Here is a 25,364-nt window from a genome sequence, read left to right on the forward strand (position 1 = left end):
TTGGCCCCTAAAAATTCAAATAGAATATCAAATAGAAAATATCCCCCAAGGTATATCCTAGGTCTATTCATTTCTGGAAACTAAAATTTTCTAAAATTTTTGAGGGCTGTTTCAAAAGTATGAAATTTTTATGGCTGCACCACATTTTAGTCAGTATTAACACGTTAAACAGTGAAGTCAGAAAAGCATAAATAATTAATTACAGCACTTTTGGTCCTTAAAAATTCAAACAGAATATCAAATAGAAAATATCCCCCCAGGGTATATCTTAGGTCTATTCATTTCTGGAAACTACAATTTTCTGAAATTTTTGAGGGCTGTTTCAACGGCATGAAATTATTAGGGCAGCACCACTTTTTCGTCAGTATTGTCACTTTAAACAGTGAAGTCAGAAAAGCAGCAATAATTAACTACAGCACTTTTGGTCCCTAAAAATTCATATAGAATATCAAATAGAAAACATCCCCTCCTCCAGGATATATCTTAGGTCTATTCCTTCCTGAAAACTATAATTTTCTTAAATATTTGGGGGGGGGATTCAAAAGCATGAAATTTTTAAGGCAGCACCACATTTTCGTTAGTATTGCCCCTTTAAACAGTAAAGTCAGAAAAGAAGAAATATTTAGTTAAAGCACTGTTGGTCCGTAAAAATTCAAACTTTTTACGGTCTGATGATATCTAAAAACTCGTGCAGCTTCAAAGGAAAGCTACACTTTCTTAAGCTGTTTGGTAGGACACATTTTTGGCTTATTTTCGCTGATTTTCACTTACGTTTCTTTTGCTTTAATTTGGCAACCGCATCAAAGATTGCATAACTGCATCTAGAGGTCTTTTTTAAAAATTGATTTCCCTATTTTTCCTAATTTTTTAATATATATACGGTTCTGTAAGTTTCAACTTAATCAGTCGAAATAATCAAATTTCATTTTCACTCTCCTTGGTACATAAATCAAGGAAAATGAATTACCTATCGCAAATCCTGACGAAGAATTGCAAAACATCAGTTACAACCTATTATCAATGAAAAATATTTTTATGGACATTTTTCTTCGAGGCTTCTTCAAAAAATTAAAAAGTTAGAGCTCGAGTAGTAAAACTGAATATAATCAGATTAATCATGTTGTGCAGTCGTGCTAAACTGTCTAATTGATAATAAAAACGACGAAATTTGCGCAAAAGCTTAGGGATCCAATACAAAAGGGTATTAAAGGGAATCATTAATTAAGCTATAAACTCTAAAAAGAAAACATTCAAAGGAACTTGATATACGTATTAAACATTTATTATTTATGAAGGTCTCTCCGAGGGGTTCCAACTTTCAAGACTAGTGTACACTAGGCACCATCCACCATAAGTTGTGGGTGCAAAGGGGTACAAAGAGGATGTAACGTGGAGGAAGTATGAAAGTATGCAAAGTGTGATAGAACCAGCGAAAAGTGGGGAACAAAGTTGCCAACTCGCACACTTTACGTGTGAATGCACTATTTTGCCTCAGAGGGAAAGCAGAAGAGCGAAAATCCCTCTTTGGGTGTTAGTTTTCATCCACTTTGAATGTCAGTAGTTGGCAACTTTGTGAGAAGTGTGACTAACCCAATGAACGGAGTTACCAAATTGCACATTTTACGTGCAAAATACACTCTTTCTTGCCTCAGAGGGGAAGCAGAACAGCGAAAATTACTCTTTTTGCGTGTTAGTTTTCATTCGCTTTGAATATCAGTAGTTGGTAACTTCGTCAGAAGTGTGACTAACCCATTGGACAGGGTTCCCAACTTGCACACTTCTAGTTTAAAATGCACTCTTTTTTGCCTCAGAGGGGAAGCAGAAGAGCGAAAATTACTCTTTTTGCGTGTTAGTTTTCATCCACTTTGAATGTCAGTAGTTGGCAACTTCGTGAGAAGTGAGACTAACCCAATGAACAGGGTTACCAAATTGCACACATTTTACGTGCGAAATACACTCTTTCTTGCCTCAGAGGGGAAGCAGAAGAGCGAAAATTACTCCTTTTGCGTGTTAGCTTTCATTCACTTTGAATATCAGTAGTTGGTAACTTCGTCCGAAGTGTGACTAACCCATTGAACAGGGTTGCCAACTTGCACACTTCTTGTTTGAAATGCACTCTTTTTTGCCTCAGAGGAGAAGCAGAAGAGTGAAAATCACTCATTTTGGGGGGTTAATTTTTATTCACTTTGAATGTCAGTAGTTGGTAACTTCGTCAGAAACGTGACTAGCCCAATGAACAGGGTTGCCAACTTGCAGACTTTACGTGTGAAATGCACTCTTTTTTGCCTCAGAGAGGAAGCAGAATAGCGGACTTCTCTCTTTTTGGGAATTTGTTTTCATTCGCTTTGAATGTCAGTAGATGGTAACTTCGTCTGAAGTGTGACTAACCTAATGAAGAGGGTTGCCAATTTGAAATGCACTCTTTTTTGCCTCAGAGGGGAAGCAGAAGAGCGGAGATCTCTCTTTTTGGGTGTTTGTTTTCATTCACTTTGAATGTCGGTAGTTGGTAACTTCGTCAAAAATGTGACTAACCCAAGAAACAGGGTATTTTTTTATATTTACTTTATTAATAGACACAATTATAACTCTTTACTTTTTGCATCTACTGCACTGATAGAAAAACATACGTTTTTGTTTGTGTGCAGTAGTAAAATTTAAGCATTTTTTAAACACAACAAAAAATAGCATAATAACTAACTAGCCAAAAAAACATACCAAAAAAAAAAAACAAAAACAAAAAATATTCTCCTCCGCAGTATCTCCTCCAAAATAAATGTATACCTCCGAACAATCCTACTCCCTCACTACCACCCGTCCACTCACTCCTCCCCTTTTCCTGTTCTTAGGAAAGAGGATATTCCTCTACTTATTTTTTAACTGAAAAGAAAATTAGGTCCTCTATCTAAAGCAAATGAGTGGCTTGATTTTACTAATCTCACTTATTAACAGTAGATAGAATAACAGAATTAAGTTTTCCGTTTATTACCAATCAAACAGTTCGTTGTAACGAACTGTAGTAAGGAGCGACCAAGCTCAATAGTAACCGAAACTTTAAGAAATGGAATTTTGACGAAATCCCCCACAGTTGCCGGGGATGGGTTGCAAGTTACAAACTGTTACCATTGTTTACATATAGTATTGGTTATTGGGAAGTGTACAGACATTTTCAGGGGGACTTTTTCGCGTTGAGTGAGGAAGGGTACGTAGGAGGATTATTCCATGGAGTAATGTATCATGAAGGAAGATTCCTTGAAGGGAGCGCGCGATGTGCTAGCATTATTAAAAAAAAAACAATGAGAAAATAAATAAAAAGGTAAGAAGCAGCGTTAAAACCTAAAACGAACGTATATTATTACGTATATAAGGGGGTTCGTCTCCTCCACAATACCTTGCTCTTTACGCTTAGGCTAAGTATTTTAGTAATTTTAACTATTTATTCTACAGCCCATGTGATTCAGGGGTCATTCTTAAAGAATTGGGACAAAATTCAAGCTGTAGTGTAAAGAGCGAGGTATTGACAAGGGGGCGAACCCCCTCATATTCGAAATAAAAACTAAACAAATATAGAAGTTCGTTATGTAAATTCATTCGTAAGTTACGTATATTTATTACTAATAAAAACGTTCATAAAAAAGTTCTAATTGCCTTTCTAAGTAACCAAAAACAGGAGGGCAAATAGGCCTCCTTCCCCAACCCCTTTTCTTATCAGATCGTCCGATCAAAACTCTGAGAAAGCTAATTTTTTTTAGCCGAAAAAAATTAATATACAAACTTTGTTTTAATTATTCATGTGCGGTGAGCCAAAATCCAAACGTGCATTAATTTAAAAACATGCATTTTATTGTTTTAAAAAGTAGATTTGTGAAAAAGAGTCAAACTTTTGCATAAAGAGCGGGGCGTTGTGGAGGGGACAGCCCCTTTCATATACGGAATGATTTCTGTTCGTTTTAAGTTTTAATGTCGCTCCTTACTTGCAGTTAAAAAAAAAACTTGTTTTTTTATTTAATATTACGGTTAGCTCGATTTTCTCTCACAGATATCTTGTTTGTTTACATATATTCTTGGCGATGAAATTAACCAACAAATTAATTGAAATAAAAATTGATTAAATTTAAATGGTTAAATTAAATTAAATTTAATTTAATTAAAAATTAAATTAACCAAATAAATTAAAAATTAAAATCAAATAAAATTAACAAAAAAAACTGATAAGAATCCAATAATCTGTATAGTATAAAATTATTCTTATATTATTACTTTGATAACAGAAATAGTTAAATAATAAAACAATAAAAGGTTTAAATGAATAGAAGAATAGAGTATTGGCGTTATTGCCGACACTGATGTCTATTTTTCGGTTACTTTCGGCAACTGCCGTTGCAACTGCAACTCAATTGCAACTTCAAAGATGACCGCTTATCCATTCTTGCCATCACTGGGGTCTATTTTTGGTTACTTTCGGCAACTGCAATTGCAATTGCAACTCAATTGCAACTTAAACTTCAAAGGTAACCGCTTACCCATTCTTGCCATCACTGGTGTCTATTTTTCCGTTCAGCAATGGCAACTGAAACTTAATTGCAACTGCAACTGCAATTATGACCTTTTATCCATTTTTGCTAATATTGATGCCTATTTTTCGGTTACTGGTAGCACGAGCCACTCTTCACCTACAATTCGTTACCATGAACTGTTTGGTTACCAATTTAATGGTTAATTGAATTCCTAATTTCTTCTTGTAGAAACCTTTTTCGTTCAGAGATATGTTTGGCAATGACACAGGTATTCGCTTGACCCTTGCACCAGCTCTTTGCCAGAATATCTTGCTATCAACAACGATATTTATTGGTATTTATTTGCAACCACGATTCGAAACCCCTCGCTAATTCTTGCCAACACTATCATGCGTTCGTTTTTCTAGCTCAATGAACCGACCATATTTTAAAATTTTGATGGATAAACGTATAGCTACGCCTGGCGGTATCTAGGGTCAGTAAAGTGATATACTTTCTTCGGAGGCAGCATCTGTTGGGTACCATTTGGATATATTTCATGAAAGACTGGTCGCTAAGGCAAAGGAGGGGGATAAACTAATTTTACCCCCTGGCGTACAAAACCAACATATGCCTCTGGCAGTGACGGAAATAGGAAGGGGCAAAGGCATACCCTCGTTTCCAGCGCAACATCCTTTGGGACACCGTTTAGACATAAATTAAGAAAGATATCATTCTATGAAAGGGGCGCAAAACTGGCAACACCGTCCGGGAGCTAAAAAACCTACCTACACCTCTGACTTCATGGAAGAGAGTAGTGAAGCTCCGAACAGACTGGAATCGATGGGAGCTGCGTTGGTCTTAGCTGGCAAAGTTCTACGATGAGTTGTCGGTAGTACTAGCAGTAGTAATAGTACTACTACTACTGGTACTATTACTACTACTGGGAATGTGCGCAGGTACGTTGGTCTTTGCTGGCTAGGTACTGCGTTGAGTTACCAGTAGTACTACCACTCACAGTAACACTACTATTAGTTTTAAGGGTAAAACTGCTACTAGAAGTTGACTACTAGGAGTGCATAATCCCATCGAATGGAATCAATGAGAGCGTGTGCAGTTACGTTGGCCTTAGCTGGCAAGGTGAAGCGATGAGTTACCAGTAGTACTTGAAGTTTTTTCCGCTTTTTTCAATTTTCTTTCACTTGTTTTGTCTTATGACAACTAAATAGCTTAAGCAATTTCTACAGATCACAGACCGCCACCCAGAGTAAATTCCAAAGTGCTACTTCTTCCACCATGTGGCACACTTCCATCACGCCATTGCTCTTTGCGCCACGTTAGACATACTCCAGCTATGCATGGCACGTGTCATTTGGTATAAACGATTTGTGTATGATAAATTAAAGGATACGGCATTACAGTCCCTATCAGCCCCCCTTTACAGTCCCTATCGGTGGTGGTGCTGATCTCCGTTTCTTGGCCCTTCAGCCAGGAAGTGCAATGGGGGGTTGGGGACCAACAATCCTGTGCTTTCGCACACCCTTCCTGTTTACCTTCCCCAGATTTCTCCAGGTACCCATTTAGAGCTGGGTCGACTTTGGCTAAGCTTACAGAGTCACGCCACTGACCCCCGTCCCAAACTGAACAATTGGGTACACTGGGATTCGAACTTGGATTTTTTTCTCCTTGGATTTAGTCAGCATTGCAAGTCAACTTTTTTAGTTTTATGCAAGGTTTGATGGTGACAGGATAAGTTTTTAACCCACTTCAGAGACTTATAACCTAATTTCCCTAATAAATAACCTAATTTATAACCTAATTCAATTTCGTATTTTTGATACGTGCACGATATTAGATAAAACCACGATTTTGTGTCCAATTTTCACGTCTATTTTTATACAAATTTTGGTATCAAGCCCCGGAAAATGTCAGCATTTTTGTCTCTGGAAAGAAAAGCATAAGAAGACGAAATAAGTTTTCAGGTGTTACGATTGATTTTTTTTTTTCGACAAGAAAACCAAATTTGCAATATATCACTTCTTTTCCATTCAACCTCGTTTGCTTTGTTTGCTCAAGATGCCAATGGAGCACTTAGAAATTTCCAAGAAAACATTCCGATTTGAAAGAGAAATTAAAAGAAAATTTTGGCATCCAACTGTTAACAGATAACAAAAGAAAATTCACAATCAACTAGAGGGAAAAGTAGTACAAAGCAAAATGTAGTTTTAATGTCATTCTTTCCCTCTTTGCAAACACTGAACACAATTTCACCCAGGACTTCTCCTTAAATTGACGCTCGATTGATCCTACAAAATGAACAAAATGAACTACAATTTAACTCGCATTTTTTTCACATGTCAATTTCTGTAGTCAAATAAGTCATGTGTTGAATTTCTTGGTTTCTTGTAAATTTCTATAGTTCATTGCCAAAAGTTATTTAGATTCAAACACCAAGACAAATATTTTTCGTTTGAGGTAAATATGAAAAAAGAGGTAAAATTAAAGGAAATATAAGAGAATAAGTAGAATTTGAGAAGAGGTGAAATGAGATAAAAACGTGCAAAATGAGTAAAACGGAATTGCTCACCGAAATATAAGAAAAGAGATAGGATATGATAAAAATATAAAAAATGTGAGAACATGAGAAAAAAGGAATTTCACACAAAAATATGAAAAAAGAGGTAAGATGTAAAAAAAAAATAAAAGATTTGAGAAATTTAAAAATAAACGGAATCTCTCACCAAAATATGAAAAAAAGAGGTAAAAAATGAGACATGAGAAAAAAAAATGAATTCCTCATCAAAACATGAAAAAGGAGGTAAAAATGAAAAAATTAAGTAAAATGTAAAAAACGAGAAAAAACGGAATTTCACGCCATAATATGAAAGAAATATAAATATGATAAAATGTAAGAAAATGAGAAAAAAAGGAATGTCTCACCAAAATATGGAAAAAGGGTAAATATGAGAAAAATATGAAAATGCGTCAAAATGAGAAAAAACTGAATTTCAGAAAATTATTCATTGTCTTTCCAGCCCTGAAACTCACAGCCTGAAAACTTTCAGCAAAACACTCAGGTTTGTAACGTCAATAGACATAAATAGGTGATTCATCAAAAAATTTTTATTAAATTACCAGGTTTCTTGAATTACCCAAACTGAGTTGTTGTAAAACATTTTTGACAAGAATCAAAAATTGCAGAAAATCATTCATTGTCTTTCGAGCCCTCAGACTGTCAGCATGAAAACTCTTACAAAAAAAAAAAAAAAAAAAAAAAAAAAAAAACTCCGGTTTGTAAAGCCAGTAGATACAAATAGGTGATTCATCGAGATTTCTAAAATGGACAAGGAACAGAAAATGCACGAAATCCTTCAATCCCTCTCCAAACTTAGAACTCTTAACTTGAAAACTCACAGCACAACGCTCGGGTTCGTAATTTTAAAATATGTCACAATATTATTTGAATTACCCAAACTGAGTTGTTCTAAAAGTTTTTTTGACAAGAAACAGAAAATGCAGGAAATCATTCGTTCTGTTTCCAGACTTAAAACTCTTAAATTGAAAACTCAACAAATCATTTTAGTTTATAATGAAAACGAATTTTTATTTAAAAACCATTTTTGTACCACAAAGGCAACTTTATTTGAATCGACTTTATCAGAAGGATATTAAGACAGGAAATAATAGACTTTCTTGCATATCTTCTTCTTGACTCCTCACCAAACGTAACTTATATTTAATCCCATTTTTCCTTCAGACTTTGTAGATTTTTTTATCATGAACTGTCTAGTGTTTTTAATAAAATAATATATTTTATTGCTCTTGGAGCCGTACACTCATGGAAATACAAAATAAAATTCAATTACAAATAATTTCAACGGCATAAGCAAAATATTATACAAATTACAAAAACTAATTTCTTTACTTCATTGCTATGCTCGTAACCACTGAATATTTATAATCTTTTTTCTTTACTTGCCCTACCTTCTACCATCTACTATCTTTTCAGTAAGTCTAACGCATTTCTTCCCATCGCATTTGATCCTTAAGAATTATTTTTTTCCAAAGTGCGATATCAATATCAGCTTTCAATATCTTTGTCATATCGAAAGACCTATAAAATCCGTTTTTTTGTAAACTCCTTATTTTTAATAACACTAACGAAGCTTTTTCGTTTTTCAGATTTTCCGATCTTCTGTAAAATTAACAGTTAGCAAAACGCCTTTTGACCGTCTGGACCGAAGTTTTTACTCGGAATTGAATAGTAAATGCCATTTAGAGGGAAGAAGAAAAGAGGAAAAAGGAAGAGAAAGAGAGGGAAGGGAAAAGAAGAGAGAGGAAGAGGATGGAAGAGAAAAAAGAAACAAGAAGCTTGTTTGGTTTTATTTTCTTTTATCTCTGGTAGAAATGATTATTCTGTTTCATTTGTGTTAGGTCAGAAACTAGGAAAGCAAATCGTCTGTCGTTTTTCAACTTTCAATATTCTTTAAACCACAATATTTTTTTTAGAAATGTTCATGTGTCTCGTAGTGAATGAAATAAAGGCAGTTGAAAGCAAAAAGGAATAAATTTTATTTTTCTTTTCTTTCCAAGAAGTTTCTTAGCCTTCTTTAACTGTTGAAGCGCTTTGTTTATTTATCTTGCATCCATATACTTATTCTGAACTTCAAATAAGAGACTTAAAACTAAGCAACGAATTTCTGAGAAGTCGCAAAATGTAAAATTTTGTTGAAAGAGCAGTCGCACAATTTAGTTGAAATAATCACAAAGTTTTGGAAAAACTAATTTTTTCAGGGAAATACGGGCAAACCCTGAAAATCCAACAGCACTGTTTGTGAGACCCCCTTTATAGCCATTAGAAAAATCCACTACAATAGAAATGAGAAAAGATAGTGTAACAATAGCTTATCTTAGTAGATTCTCTTTTACAAAGTAAGAATGTAAGTTTTTCTCAATTTCTCCAAAGGATGTTCAGTCGGATTTTTGCTTCTTCTTTTCCTTTGCTTATTCTTTTCATATTTATCATTTAGTTAGTTTATGTTGTTCTCTTCCTTCCAGTGTCCGCATTTTTTTTTCTGAAAAAAATTAAATTTTCCCCAATTCCTAAAAAGAATATAAATTCTTAAGCCACATTGATCTGCCATAACATGAAGAAAACGACCAAAAATGGCGTTTAAAAGCCAATTTTCGATTGTTTTCCTTCTTCATGTCCTAAAAAGAAAGTGCTCATTTTTTTTTATTTATTCTTTTTAAATCTATCATTTAGTTATTGTTGTATTGTTCTTTTCCTTCCATCATCCCTAAGCTTTTTGGAAGTTCCCCAAACTTCTTGGAATTTTTTCCAATTCTCTAAAGAAAGTTTGGTCAATTTCTCCCTATTAATTCTTTTGATATCTATCACTTGACAAGTTTTTTATTAAGCTCTTCCATCCAGAATCCACGAACTTTTTCGAATTAACCCGAATATTTTGGATTTTCCCCAAATTCTCCGAAAGGGTTCATTATTTTTTTCTATTTATTCTTTATAAATTATTTTTCTTGTATCACTCGTTTCATTTTAACTCTTCTTCCCCCCCAAGTTTGGCACATTTTTTATTTTTATAAGTTTCTCATCACTTTTCAGCTAAACATTTATAGTAGTTTAGCTTTTAGAAATATTTAGGTTTTAAACAATTTTTTTGCTTCAAGCTGTCACGTTCACGTTCTTAGGCTTAAAAAATGATACGGAGATGAAAGATAAAAATGAAGAGACTAAGTCTTTCAAAGGTGCCAAGAGATAGTTTGGCAGCAATAGAAAGACAATAAAAAAAGGAGTAAAATTTTGTATCCAGCCTTGGTTGCTTTGTCCACTGAAGAGGACGAAGAGACACTTACAATTTCTTAAAGAAATTCTACGAAAGGAAAAATCGAAATATGATTCAAGTTTCGCAACGATCTTTGGAGTCAGTAGGAAGCTAAACTATCTACCTTATCAAAGGAAATTACATTAAAGCATAAAATGAAGATCATAAAGAGCGAGCCATAAAAAACGAAAAATCAACGCATCAAACCACAATTAGGAGGAGAAAAGTCTTTAAGTGCCCGACAGAAAATACAAGACTCACTTATATGGCTGTCAATAGTCTTTCACCGGTAATAAAATCAGTAAATCATAGTATACATTTTTTGTTCTCTCAAAACCAGAAGTAAGATTAGTTTTCAGTAAAGCACTAGTTTTTCGAAACGCACAAAATGAAGATCATAAAGAGCGAGCCATAAAAACAAAAAATCAACGCACCAAACCAAAATTAGGAGGAGAAAAGTCTTTAAGTACACGACAGAAAATGCAAGACTCACTTATATGGCTGTCAATAGTCTTACACCGGCCATAAAATCAGTAAATTTTAGTAAACTTTAACTGTAAAATTTTAGAAAATTTCAAAACTTGCAGTTAATTTATTTTCTCCTTTTAATTGACAATGTGCTTAATAGCTGCAGTATGGCTGGCTAACAAACTTTAATAATTATATTTAATATTTTAAATTATCTTTAATAATAATCTTAATTTAACTTTAAATTATTAATTTATCTTAAATTATCTTTAATAATTATCTTAAATTATCTTTAATAGTTATCTTTAATTTAAAATTTAATATTTAATAATTAAGTAATTGTTCTTTAATAATTATTAAACAACGCCTGATGGATAAGCTAATAATCATATCCTAAATTTTTCAAATACTTTTAAACTTGAAAAGACAATAATTATTCTACACATGAAAAATATTTTCCTGGAGGAAATTTTCTGAGGCGAGGGATTTCCAAAGATTTTCTACGGGGGGTTTTCGCGGGAGGGGGATTTTCGATGCAGGAGTTTTCCGCAGGGGAATTTTACAGATACTAATATATTCAAAATACGGTCATTATTAATAAACAGTGGTGTGGTGTCTTCTACAGGAGATTTTCCCTTGGGGATTTTCTGCGGAAGGTGATTTGAATTGAATCCCCTTTCTTTTGAGACAACAGCAATGCATGACGGGTAAACTAGTCAGTTATATAATTATATAATATATAACTTGTATGTTATGTAATATATTATATATTAATATAAATTATTAGTTGTATAGCAGCATCTAATAAATGTTAACGGGATTTTATTTATTTAATATTTTTCAACTTTAATTTTTAAAATTTAACTTGTTTAAATTATAAATTACTATTCATAAAAGCCACTATAATAGTTACATAAATGCTAAATCAGATATAATATATATTTCTAGTTGTAGTTAATTATTTGTCTTTACTGTTTTTATTGTTTGGTTAATGACGACTTATACTTATTGACGACATGACTGCCTGTCCATGGATTAATCTTTATGGTTGATTTGTATGGCTATTTTGTTTGACCTATGTGATTGTATGGATGAGTAGGGTTAAGGCCTTGTTCAAGTGCTGATCTATATTAATCACTAATTTAGGAAAACAGTCTTCCTTTTCTCCTTCTGTCTCCTTTTTTTTTCGATGTGTTTGTGCTGTTGCATTGGTGATTTCTCTTTTCGTTATATATATATATATATATATATATATATATATATATATATATATATATATATATATATATATATATATATATATATATATATATATATATATATATATATATATATATATATATATATATATATATATATATATATATATATATATATATATATATATTATATGGAGTTAAGCGGCTCAAGGCCCTGCTTCACCTATATCTGTGATCCGTAAGCAATCAACAACTAAACAAAGTTCATCTCTGTGGTTGAAAGCGGAAGTTATCGAAAGTGCGGGAGGAGCGTTATCCAGTCCGATAACATTCCATGGACGGGCGAGTTTTGTTAGATAGCCAATGTAATTGAGTAATACCTCGGCCCATTAATTTTGCTATGAGTGAGATATCTGGTGAAGCCTAATAGACCATCTGAGCTTTAAATACTAGGTTTATAGGAAACTAACAACCAATTAGAAAATGCATAGATTATTTACTCCCTTTCGGTTTAAGACAATTGTTTAATCCCTGAAAACCAGGGATTACACGTTCAAGGTTCGGTGGAGATTATTTACCTTGCAACATTTCTATATCAATACGAAGCTTGGGGCCAAGGACTTTGCTTTGGACCCTCAAATTTTACCCCCAAAATAATCCTTATCGCTAGTTGAAACAGGTTCAACTTGTCTATGTGTATATGAAGTTGAGAGGCCCAAGGAATTGCTTTAAGTCCTCCGATTCTACTCCCTAAATGATCCGCGAACAACCACAGGTCAAAGGAAGTTCAACTTGTCTACATATGAGATGTCTAGAGGCCCAGGGCCCTGCTATGTGTCATCCAATTATATTCCCCAAACGACCCATGAATAGTCAGGACTCAAAAGAGGTTCAACTTGTCTACATTTACAAATTTAAGGGGCCCAGGGCCCAGGGCCCTGCTATGGGCCCTCCAATTTTAATTCCCTAATTGAACCATGAACATTCACGAGTCAAAAGAGGTTCAACATGTCTACATATACGAAGTGAAGAGGCCAGGTCCTCCAATGATACTCCTAAACGATCCCTAAGCGGTCACGATTCACAAAAATGAACAAATAAAAAAAACAATACTTTTATTACACATTATACATTATAATGTGGGCCAGACCACATTACATCCTGACACATCTAATATCCTGACATAACTAATATCCTGACAGATCTGTGCTTGCATAATGTCAAGTGAGGACAAAATTGCAGTTTTTTACCAGAGAAGCAGTTGTCTTTTTCCATGTAATAATAAAAATAATCAATTTAATTAGTAAGATTGGTAAAATTAGGATAAAAATGTTCTGATCTCTGTTCTCGACCAAAAAAAAAAAAGAAAAAGATTCCACTCTAATAAGTTACCCATACTCTTTGATCCAACATCAATTCCTTTGAAATACCACCTTGAAAAATACCACTCTTAATTCTTATAGCGTTGAAGGATTTAATAGTTTGACTAAGATCTAGAAATTGCTTCATATCATTTCATATTTTTAGTTGAAATGTTCTAAAACGTTTAAGATAGTCATTTTAACGCTAAGAACGTTAGAACGTTAAGTATAGTAATTTTTGAGATAAGAAAACGTACCTTGTATTTGTTAAGGCGCAGTTACACTTATCGATGGTTGTGACTAATGTACCTCGTAACTTTTTCTCTCTGGCAAAGATTATTACATTCTTTCACGGTATTTTACGACTTTTCAAATCTTTATGCTTATTAATTTCCACATTGACGAATAAACGGAATACAAAATTCCAATACATAACCAATGCATCATTAACTAATCAAACAGTTCGTGGTAACGAACTGTAGTACGGAGCGACCCAGCTCAATAGTAACCGAAACTCTAAAAAATGGAATTTGATCCCAATAGTTCCATCAAAAGAATCGCATTTTGATACTGATTTTGAATATATAAACTCTAATGTAGAAGTTTCAAGCTCCTATCTAAAAAAAATGTGGAATTTCACATTTTTTTTTTTTGCCAGAAGACACATCACGGATGCGTGTGTATTTGTTTTTTTGTTTTTTTTCCGGGGGTGATCGTATCGACTCAGTGGCCCTAGAATGTCGCAAGAGGGCTCATAATAACGGAAATTAAAAGTTCTAGCATTCTTTTTAAGTGATAAAAAAATTGGAGGGCACCTAGGCCCCCTCCGACAATCATTTTTCCCAAAGTCACCGGATCAAAATTCTGAGATAGCCATTTTATTCACCATAGTAGAAAAACCTATTGACTATGTCTTTGGAGACGACTTACTCCCAAACAATCCCCGTGAGAGGGTCTGCAAGTTACAAACTTTTACCAGTGTTTACATATAGCAATAGTTATTGGGAAGTGTACAGACGTTTTCACAAGTACAGACGTTTTTTTGGTTTGGGGGGAGAAGTTGAAGGAGGGAGTTAAGTGTTAGGATCTTTCCAAGGAGGAATTTGTCATGGGAGAAGAGAATTCAAATGAAGGGGGCACAGGACTTCCTAGCATTATTAAAAAAAGTAATGAAACAAAAATACGAAAAGTTTTTCAACTGAAAGTAAGGAACAGCATTAAAACTTAAAACAAACAGAAATTATTACGCATATGATGGGTTCACCTCCTCGTAATACCTCGCTCTTTACGCTAAAGTATTTTTAGTAATTTCAATTATTTATTCAACGGCCTTTGTGATTCAGGGGGTCATCCTTAAAAATTTAAGCTTTGGTGTAAAAAGTGAGGTATTGACAAGGGGGTTAACCCACTCATATACGTAACAAAAACATACGAATATAGAAGTTCGCTACGTAAGTCAATTCGTAAGTTGAGTATATTTTTTTTTTACTAATGAAAACGTTCGCAAAAAATTAAAAGTTCTAGTTCCCCTTTTAAGCAATAAAAAAAATAGAGGGTAACTAGGCCTCCTCCCGCGCTCCTTTTTTCTAAGAATCTTCCAACTAAAACTATGAGAAAGCCATTTAGCCAAAAAAATTAATATGCAAATTTAGTTTTAATTATTTATGTGCGGAAAGCCAAAATCAAAACAAACATTAATTCAAAAACGTTCGGAAATTAAATAAAAAATAAGATTTTTTTAACTGAAAGTAAGGAGCGACATTAAAACTTAAAACGAACAGAAATTATTCCGTACACTAAAAGGGTTGTCCCCTCCTCAGCACCTCGCTCTTTAAGCTAAAGCTTGAGTCTTGTTGAGTCTGTGAGTCTTGTCACAACTCTACTTTTTAAAACCTTAAAAAACTTTTGCGTAAAGAGCGAGGTGTTGAGGAGGGGACAACCCCTTTACTATACGGAATAACTAATTTTTGTTCGTTTTAAGTTTTAATGTCGCTCCTTACTTTCAGTTAAAATAAACTTGTTTTTTTTATTTAATACCTACAAGTACAACATAAATGTATTAGTTTATATGTCATTTAAAATATTTATCCAATAATCCAGATAAAGCATCATCCGTATATTTGAGATTAGATATTAACCATTTGTCAGGAGCAAGGTGAAGGTTTTCAATAATGAGAACATTTCCCAAGAGTTAGGGGGAGTAAACTTTAAAATATTGTTTTGTTTGCCAGAAAAAAACATTTAGGGGGGGGGGGTAGAATCCCAGAATAGGTAAGTTAAATGAAACATACAGAAATTTTTATCAAGATAGAAACCAAACCTATAAATTTAAACCTTCAGTTTTGGTCGGACCCTACGTTGTGATCAAGCCGGAATGGTCAAGTGGTCAGGACCCAAAATTGTGGTCATGGTAACACAGGTTTGAATCTTAGTAACGACCAATGTTTTACCCTGTGTTAAAACAATGTATTGATGCTCTGATTGGCGAAACGGGGTCCAGGGTTCGAATCCTAATTTTACAAGGACAGCCCTGCTACCAGTTCTTGTAAAAATATGAAGACACTGACACTGAAACGACACTGAAACGTCATTTTGACACCCTATGCGCCACCAAACGTCATTGAAGACACTGAAACGTCATTTTGACACCCTATGCGTCACCAATGGCTACGGATGATCTTTATCGTATCCTTTTGCACTGCATATGTAGTAACTTTAATTTCCCCCTTTGTAGTTTTTTCTAGTGAGGGGGAAGAGTAAGAAAAAGAATTAGCTTACCTCATGGGTTTGAAAAGTGCATATCGTTGACTAGGAAACTCAACAACAAGCTTCAATTGTGTCCCACCAGCCTTTTGACCTATAAAAGAAAATTAAATAAAATTAGATAAAAATAAAAAATAAATAGAATTAAATAAAAATAAAAAAGAGAACTAAATAAAAAAAAAATAGGAACAGAGGCCTTAGAAGTGCTGAAAACCAATAAAATGTATTACCTGAATAGATACTACATAAAAAAAAAAAAACATTGAAGTACGCAATCAGGTACAGTCACCACGCATCTAATAAGAATTGGATAAACAAACAAGTTTTTTTTTAACTGAAAGTAAGGAACAGCATAAACCCATAGAGAAAACGGAAATTGTTCTATATATGAGGAAGGCTGCCCCTACCCCAACCCCTTGTTCGTTAGGCTAAGATTCATTTGTTATTTACAAATATTGTTATTCCACTTCAAGCGCCGTTGTGTTTCAGCAGTCGTTCTTAAAGGAATGGGACAAAAAGCTAAACTTTAGCGTAAAGAACGAGATATTGAGGAGGGAGCAACCCCGCTAATTTACAGAAGAAGTTCTGTTCGTTTTTTAATTCAATATCTGATCGTTTTCCAAATAATGCCGGGAAATCCATCTCCCCTCCGTGTAAAATTCTCTCCCCCCACAAACCATTCCTAAAAGTTAAGTTCCTCTCACGTAAATACCCCCTACTCCTGGAAAATTCCAATCTTGTTGACAATCCCCCAGGAAATCTTGCAGATTCCGGCTCGAAAATTATCAAAACAAAAAGTAAAACTTTTGCGGATTTTTTTTTGTTTATGTTTGTCCTCCAACCGGCACTTTGGATCGTGACATTTCAACAGATAGAATCAAAAGCATCATCTCGAAAGATCTAAATCTTCTGATTGGCTGAAAAACTGTCAGGTACGAATAATACCTCAGGTAATTTCAAGCCCATTCAATCTTGATTGTACCGTAGTTCATCCAATTTCACAAAGTATGGATACAGAACAATTACCACATTCAGTTCGAAAACAGCGTTGAATAAAGTCAAATCCATGATAGCCCAGCTCGGAAACTGATTCAACTACGCCTTTATATTTGCATTAATTGCCCTTAGAGAACCATATGAAAGAGAAGAACTACTACTTCGCCTGTAATACCGTTTCAACCTATGTATTTCCGAATCGAAAAGAGAAGCTAATATTACTTCCTGCTAATTGACCATTCATACATTGATTTAAGTAACACTATATATTAGGCAATATCAGTAGCCTAATTAGGTTTTCCGTGGAGTAGCAAAAATCGAAGAGTCCTTTTAGTACCTTCCCAGCGGGCGAACCTAGCAATAGTTGGAGTAACAGTATTAGCATTAGTAGCAGTGTGCATATTGCACTTATGGTTTTTTTGAATACCCCCTTCAACACACGATGAAAGTTTCAACTTAATACCATAAACCATTCCCGAAACATCGCTGATACATCCTCTTGACAACCTATAAAGACATAGTGTGTTTTGATTTAGTTTAATCTGCTTCAACAGGAGTGATAATCAAGAGAGTCGGGGGATCTCCAAGCTCCTTACCAAACTAACAAACTCGGTTTTACGTGGGTATTTCGCCTGAGTAGCATCCACCTTCAATCATCTGTGCCGGTCTTTGACAAGTCGTGGGTCACATCTTTGACTAGTACAGCATGACACTAGCTACCGAGACAAAGTAGATTCGTGCTTCTATGAGGCTGATCTGGGGTTTCTGAAAAATTGTTTTCAGAAGGCTACCAAGACAGCGTTCGCCTTTGCCACCCTGTCAGCTATTTCTGCACCTAGATTTCCTTTCCAGCAGACTGTTGAACCACGGAGCAGCTTGACAATCTAAACATGTCGACCATACACTTCTATATATGTCAGGACCCTGGATGACCCAATTACTACAGTTCTCCTGTAGACTGTTGAATCAAGGTAGTTGGGTGGCTTGCCTATCGTAACACTCTAATCAAACACTTCTATATACGTCAAGCTTTTACCACATTGTCAGCTAAGTCAACATTCCACAGTTGTCTTACAGCAAAAAGGATGACAAACGCCTACGCTGGCAGAGTTTTGATGAGAACACGGTCTATGCCTAATCTAGTCTATTCTATAACGATGCTTCTTGACTACAAAGGTCCTTGCGTTAGCCCAGAGGCAGCCAGGATCAAACATCAGGCCATGTATTTCCTAGCATAGATCAATGAACCGTGTCGACACAGACACTGTATAATCTGTCACGTAGTTGAAAATAGTTGAAATTTCGCAGCTGAAATTAATTCATCCTGTGTGTATTCACTTCAAGCTTAATGTATATATTTGAACCCGGCATAACTCAACCTGTCGCAAAAAGGGAAAATTATGCCGACATTAAATAGTCACTAAGACATAGTCGCTTTTAATGCTGAAGAGAGACTGCACTGCTAACACATACACAATTTACTCAAAACCGCAATATTCTGACTGCATGGTTTACTACTACTACTACTACTACGAACAACTTATCAAACAGTTCGTGGTAACGAACTGTAGTAAGGAGCGACCCGGCTCAATAGTAACCAAAACTCTAAAAAATTTAATTTTGATATCAATACTACATCAAAAGAATCGCATTTTAACGCTGATTTTAAATATAGAAATTTCATCAAGTTTAGTCTTACTCATCAAAAGTTACGAGCCTGAGAAAATTTGCCTTTTTTAAGAAAATAGGGGGAAACACCCCCTAAAAGTCGTAGAATCTTAACGAAAATGACACCATCAGATTCAGCGTATCGGAGAACCCTGCTGTAGAAGTTTCAAGCTCCTATCTACAAAAATGTGGAATTTTGTATTTTTTGCCAGAAGACAAATCACGGTTGCGTGTTTATTTGTTTGTTTGTTTTTGTTTTTTTTTTCCAGGGGTCATCGTATCAACCAAGTGGTCCTAGAATGTCGCAAGAGGGCTCATTCTAACGGAAATGAAAAGTTCTAGTGCCCTTTTTAAGTGACCAAAAAAATTGGAGGGCATCTAGGCCCCCTCCCACGCTCATTTTTTCCCAAAGTCAACGAATCAAAATTTTGAGATAGGCGTTTTGTTCAACATAGTCGAAAACCATAATAACTATGTATTTGGGGATGACTTACTCCCCCACGATCCCTGGGGGAAGGGCTGCAAGTTACAAACTTTGACCAGTGTTTACATATAGTAATGGTTATTGGGAAGTGTACAGACGTTTTCAGGGGGATTTTATTTTGTTTGGGGGTGGGGCTGAGGGGATGTTGGAGGATCTTTCCTTGGAGGAATCTGTCATGGGGGAAGAAAAATTCAATGAAAAGGGCGCAGGATTTTCTAGCATTACTATAAGAAAACAATGAAAAAGAAACATGAAAACGTTTTTTCAAATGAAAGGAAGGAGTAGCATTGAAACTTAAAACGAACAGAGATTATTACGCATATGAGGGGTTCTAAAAATACTTTAGCATAAAGAGCGAGGTATTTAGGAGGAGATAAATACCTCGCTCTTTATGCTAAAGTATTTTTAGTAATTTCAACTATTTATTCTACGGCCTTTCTGATTCAGGGGTCATTCTTAAAGAATTGGGACAAAACTTACTATTTAGTGTAAAGAGCGAGGTATTAACGAGGGTACAAACCCCCTCGTATACATAATAAAAATATAAGATTATGAAAGTTTGTTACGTAAGTTAATTCTTAAGTTACGTATATTTTTTACTAATAAAAACATTCGTTAAAAATTAAAAGTTCTAGTTGCATTTTTAAGTAACCGAAAAATTGGAGGGCAACTAGACCTCCTTCTCCACCCCTTATTTCTCAAAATCGTCTGATTGAAACTAAGAGAAAGCCATTTAGCCAAAAAAAGAATTAATGCACAAATTTCATTTTAATAATTTATGCGCGGAGAGCCAAAACCAAACATGCATTAATTCAAAAACGTTCAGAGATTAAATAAAAAAAAACTATTTTTTTTAGCTGAAAGTAAGGAGCGACATTAAAACTTAAAACGAACAGAAATTACTCCGTATATGAAATGGGTTGTCCCCTCCGCAATCCCTCGCTCTTTACGCTAAAGTTTGACTCTTTGCCACTATTCTATTTTTTAAAACAATTAAAAGCTTTAGCGTAAAGAGCGAGGGATTGCGGAGGGGACAACCCATTTCATATACGGAGTAATTTCTGTTCGTTTTAAGTTTTAATGTCGCTCCTTACTTTCAGCTAAAAAAAGTTAGTTTTTTTTATTTGCATCACAAAGCCACCTGAGACAAACATTGCTGCGCACACTCCACCTCCACCCAACGCTAACTGAAACTTCACTCTTTACGTCCCTCTCACGGACTTCCAATTTCCTCGAAATCTTTCTGTATGCCCTCTTCCCTCTCCATTTGGAGACGAGATCAATTTCAAAATCAAATGTACCATGTGGATTTGTGCTAAACCTAGCAGAGGATTTTCTCGAGTATATACCTAATTAATAACCCAACTTATTACCAAATCAAAAGGTATGATGATAATAACCTAAGCACTTTTAATGTGTCAAAATAGATCTGCAGAATATCAAACCAAAGCCTTACTCCTCCCCCCACCGAATTCTAGAAGCCTATAAATGGGGTGATATCACGTTCTGCGAGTACCTAAATTGCCGTAGAATCAAGAAAAATCAACCGTAAATATTCTTACACTTTTTTGAAAGACAATACAGACTCAGGTAAGCATAAACTTAAGCTGGCCCCCCCCCACAATTTTAGATATACACGGTATACAATTTAGGTATACACGGAAAAATTTTGCATTCCGCCGGCAAGGGCGTATCCAGGACTTTTGTTCGAGAGAAGGGGGACACAAAAATGAAAATTTTACGAAACGCATTGAAGATTTGTTTATATGCATTTTTGTTACTTTTTTATGAGTCAAAACAAAATTTCAGGGGGGGAAGGAACCCAGTAGTAACCCCTCCCGGCTACGGCCTTGTCCTTGGGTGTACAATTTATCATATAAGGAAGAAAAGGCAACCGCAAATATTCGAACTTTTTTTTTTAAGACAATACAGACTCCAGGCGAATATAAGCCTTTGCTCCACAATCTTTTTCGTTTGTTGTTTTTGTTTTATTTTTGTTTTTTTTACACCACGGAGCAATCAAATTTACGCAAAATAAAAAAAAATGTTTAAAAAACAATTGTATGTCTAAATTCTTCTTTTTCGGTCGATATCATTTAAATGTATAAAGCAGAGGCGCCTAAATTACATTTTGAAAATGAATACTACTAATACTAACAACTCACCACAGCACCTAGCCGCCAGAGGCCAACACAGCTACGCAAACTTCTCCTCCACCCTAATCTATTCAAAAAGCCTCCCTCTTTGTACCATACCAGGAAGTTCCCATTTCCCTTAAATCTTTCTTTACGACATCCTCCCACCACAACCACGGACGACCTGTTTTCCGTTTTGCCCTAGACAGTTGGCCAAAAACGACAATTTTCGGCAATCTGTCATCCTTCATCCAAAGAACGTGTCCTAGCCATTTCAACCTTTCTTTTATTATTTAACAAAAATTAATTTAATCTATGCTTTTTTCCCGCTTCGAAAGTAAAACAGTTCAAAATAGGGATGATACCTTTTTGTTGACAGTGAATAGATATAAAATTATTTAACTGGATATTTCGAACACATATACAGTGTTCATCATCAGCAGTATCCAGTTAAATAATTTTATATCTATTCACTGTCAATAAAAATGTATCATTCCTATTTTGAACTGTTTTACTTTCGTCATGGAAAGGCAATGTGGTCTTCGAAGTTATCTTTTCCGCTTCATACAAAAATTTCATAAGGGAAGGGGGGGGGGTCTAGCCCAGGTAGCACCTTTATTATTTAATTTATTATAATTAATTATATATAATATATAAATACAAATATATATGTTAAATTTATTATTTAATTATTTAATAACTTTTATAATTTAAGAAATAATAGTTTTATTAATTAATTATAACTTTTATTATTTAAGAAAACATTAATTTAATTTATGCTTTTTTATGCTTCAAACAAAAAATTCATAGGGGGGGAGGTCTAACCCAGGTAGCACCCCCACTCCCCTCGCTCCATATCCTGTTTGTCCATGTGTATATAATTTGCCATAGAATGGAGAAAAAGCAACCGCAAGTATCCGAACATTTTCTTCAGACAATACAGACTCCAGGCAAATATAAGCCCTTGCTCCCCAATTTTGTTTTAAGTAAAAAGTTGAACAAGCAATCATTACATTAACCGCAAACTAACGGAACCCCTATTCCATGACAGTAACAGATAAATCTGTCACATGTAAAAGCAACACATAATAAACTGTAAAGATTTATCAACCAAAACCACAATTCCGTGAAAACCGCTTGCAAATTTGGTATGGGCTGGAATTGTCCAAATTTCCTGTCCCAGTCCCACAGTCGCTTTTGTAATTTGATAAAATGAAAAGGCAATTGCACGGCTGTCCCACTCAAGTAAACTATAAAACTCTGTGACACATTAGAACGAGTGCAAGGGAGGGACATTAGAACGAGTGTGAGGGAGGGATAGCATGAAATTGCTTCATTTTTAATACTTACATCCAAAAAAAATACTAAGCTCTACCAGGGGCCATTTAATTAGAATAGGAAGCTTTTCTAAAAGTGCTAACAACTATAGTGTGAAGGTCAAGGTATTGAGGAGGGGGCAACCCTTCATGTATTGCAACACCAAGTCGCCTGAGCCCAAGACAATTGTGCACGCTCCTCCTCCATCCTAGTGTATTCAAAGTTTCACTCTATAACCCTTCCTTTAATATAGTAACACTACTGCTAGTACCTCATTGTGACACCAAGCCACCTGAGGCCAAAACAGCTACGCATGCTCCTCCCTCACCGAAACCTATTTAAAACTTTTTCCTATACCACCTTCCAAGACCCCCTTTCTTTAATATACTAATACTACTACTCATGCAGCGCCAAGCCAGGTGAAACAAACACAGCTGAGCACGCTCCTCCTTCATTCAGACCTCCACTCTGTACCCCCCCTCTTTTCCCTGAAAGAAGTTCTAATTTCAAGTAAATCCTTTCTTATGACCTCTTCTCAGCTCTCACTCCAATCAAGGAGGGCCTGCTTCTTCTTTGGTCCCAGATGAATCAAACAGTTCGTGGTAGCGAAATGCAAGAAAAGAACGGACCGGCTCAATAGTAACCCAAACTCTAAAAAAAAGAATTTTGATACCAATAGATACGTCAAAAGAATCAGAGTTTTATGCTAATCATTACGTATATGAGGGTGTTGGCCTCCTAGTCAATACCTCACTCATTACACTAAAGTTTTTAAAATGCTTTCAAAAAAGCTATTACTCTAATTAAACGGCCTTAGTGATTCTGGGGTCATTTTTAAAGAATTGGAACAAAATTCGAACTTTGCCGTAAAGAGCGAGGTATTGAAGGGGGGCAAACTCCCTCATATACGTAATAATTTCTGATCATTTTAAGTTTTAACATTACTCCCTACTTTCAGTTGAAAAAACTTGTTTTTTTAATTTAATGACTAAAAAGCACAATCTTGTTTGTTTGTTTAAATGAGAGAGATTGATTTGAAGTTTGAGTTGATTGCGGTTATGTTGTGATTCGTAATGGAATATATATTATTATATTCCACACTGTCATACGTCTTAAAAACTGCAAAATTTTTCTTAGCGCGGCAGCATTTTGTAGAAGATGTGTTTTGGTTTTGTATAAAATGGGTTGTCCCCTCCGCAATCCCTCGCTCTTTACGCTAAAGTTTCACTGTTTGCCACAATTCTACTTTTTAAAACGATTAAAAACTTTAGCGTAAAGAGCGAGGGATTGCGGAGGGGACAACCCATTTCATATACGGAGTAATTACTGTTCGTTTTAAGTTTTAATGTCGCTCCTTACTTTCACTTGAAAAAACTAGTTTTTTTCATTTAATTATTAATAAAAGATATACGTAACTTATATATTAGTTTAAGTAAAGAATTTTTGTATTCTCATGTATTTATTACATATAGGAGGGGGTTCGCCCCCTCGTCAGTACCTCGCTCTTTACACTAAAGCTTAAATTTCCCCATTGTTTTTTTTTTAATAATGCTAGTAAATCATGCGCTCCCTTCATGGAAATTTCTTTCCCCCATGACAAATTCCTCGATGGAAAGTTCCCCCAGCATATCCTCCTCTTCTCAACCCCTCCCCCAACCAAAAAATCCTCCTGAAAACGCCTGTACTTTTCCCAATAACTATTACTATATGTAAGCACTGGTCAAAGTTTGTAACTTGTAGCCCCTCCCACGGGGACTGTGGGGGAGTAAGTCGTCCCCAAAGACATAGTTATAAGGTTTTTCGACTACGTTGAATAAAATGGCTATCTCAGAATTTTGATCCGTTTTTGGGAAAATAATTAACGTGGGAGAGGGCCTAGGTTCCCTCCAATTTTTGTGGTCACTTAAAAAGGGCACTAGAACTTTTCCTTTCCGTTAGAATGAGCCCTCTCGCAACATTCTAGGACAACTGGGTCGATACGATCACCCCTGGGAAAAAAACAACAACAAAACAACAACAAATAAATACGCATCCGTGATCTGCCTTCTGGCAAAAAAAAAAAAATACAAAATTCCACATTTTTGTAGATAGAGGCTTGAAACTTCTATAGTAGGGTTCTCTGATATGCTGAATCTGATGATGTGATTTTCGTTAAGATTCTATGACTTTTAGGGTTTGTTTTCCCCTATTTTCTAAAATAACGCTAATTTTCTTAGGCTCGTAACTTTTGATGAGTAAGATTAAACTGGATAAAACTTATATATTTAAAATCAGCATTAAAACGCAATTCTTTTGATGTAGCTATTGGTATCAAAATTCCATTATTTAGACTTTTGGTTACTATTGAGCCGGGTCGCTCCTTACCTTACCTTTACGCAATTCCTGTTATTTGAGTAGAATTTTGAGCCATATCTGTTTTTTTTTCCAAATTTAGGAAATGTATTTGCATATCTTTAAACCTTATAAAATGGAATTGAGCAAAGTTATGAAGCTGAAAACAATTTTGTTGTACTTTAATTAAGCAGAAAATCTATTTTGCAAGGTTTCACTTTTATATCACACATACTTTTAAAGGTCATCAAAGGTCAGGGCCCACTAGAGGGAAAAGGAGTGGAGTTAGTTGCTTCAAAATACCTT

The 25,364-nt window shown here is 35.0% G+C and overlaps 1 protein-coding gene across 1 annotated transcript in view; it reads right to left on the reverse strand.

The window, feature by feature from the left end:
* LOC136040179 (extracellular serine/threonine protein CG31145-like) overlaps window positions 1-25,364 on the reverse strand; it is a 205,437-nt gene that overhangs the window by 78,763 nt on the left and 101,310 nt on the right. The window contains exon 4 of the mRNA XM_065724326.1: window positions 16,143-16,221. Within this exon, the coding sequence (XP_065580398.1) occupies window positions 16,143-16,221 (79 nt within the window). The remainder of the gene's footprint in view (window positions 1-16,142; window positions 16,222-25,364) is intronic.

This window comes from Artemia franciscana, chromosome 20 (assembly GCF_032884065.1).
Source record: "Artemia franciscana chromosome 20, ASM3288406v1, whole genome shotgun sequence".
Lineage (NCBI taxonomy): Eukaryota > Metazoa > Arthropoda > Branchiopoda > Anostraca > Artemiidae > Artemia > Artemia franciscana.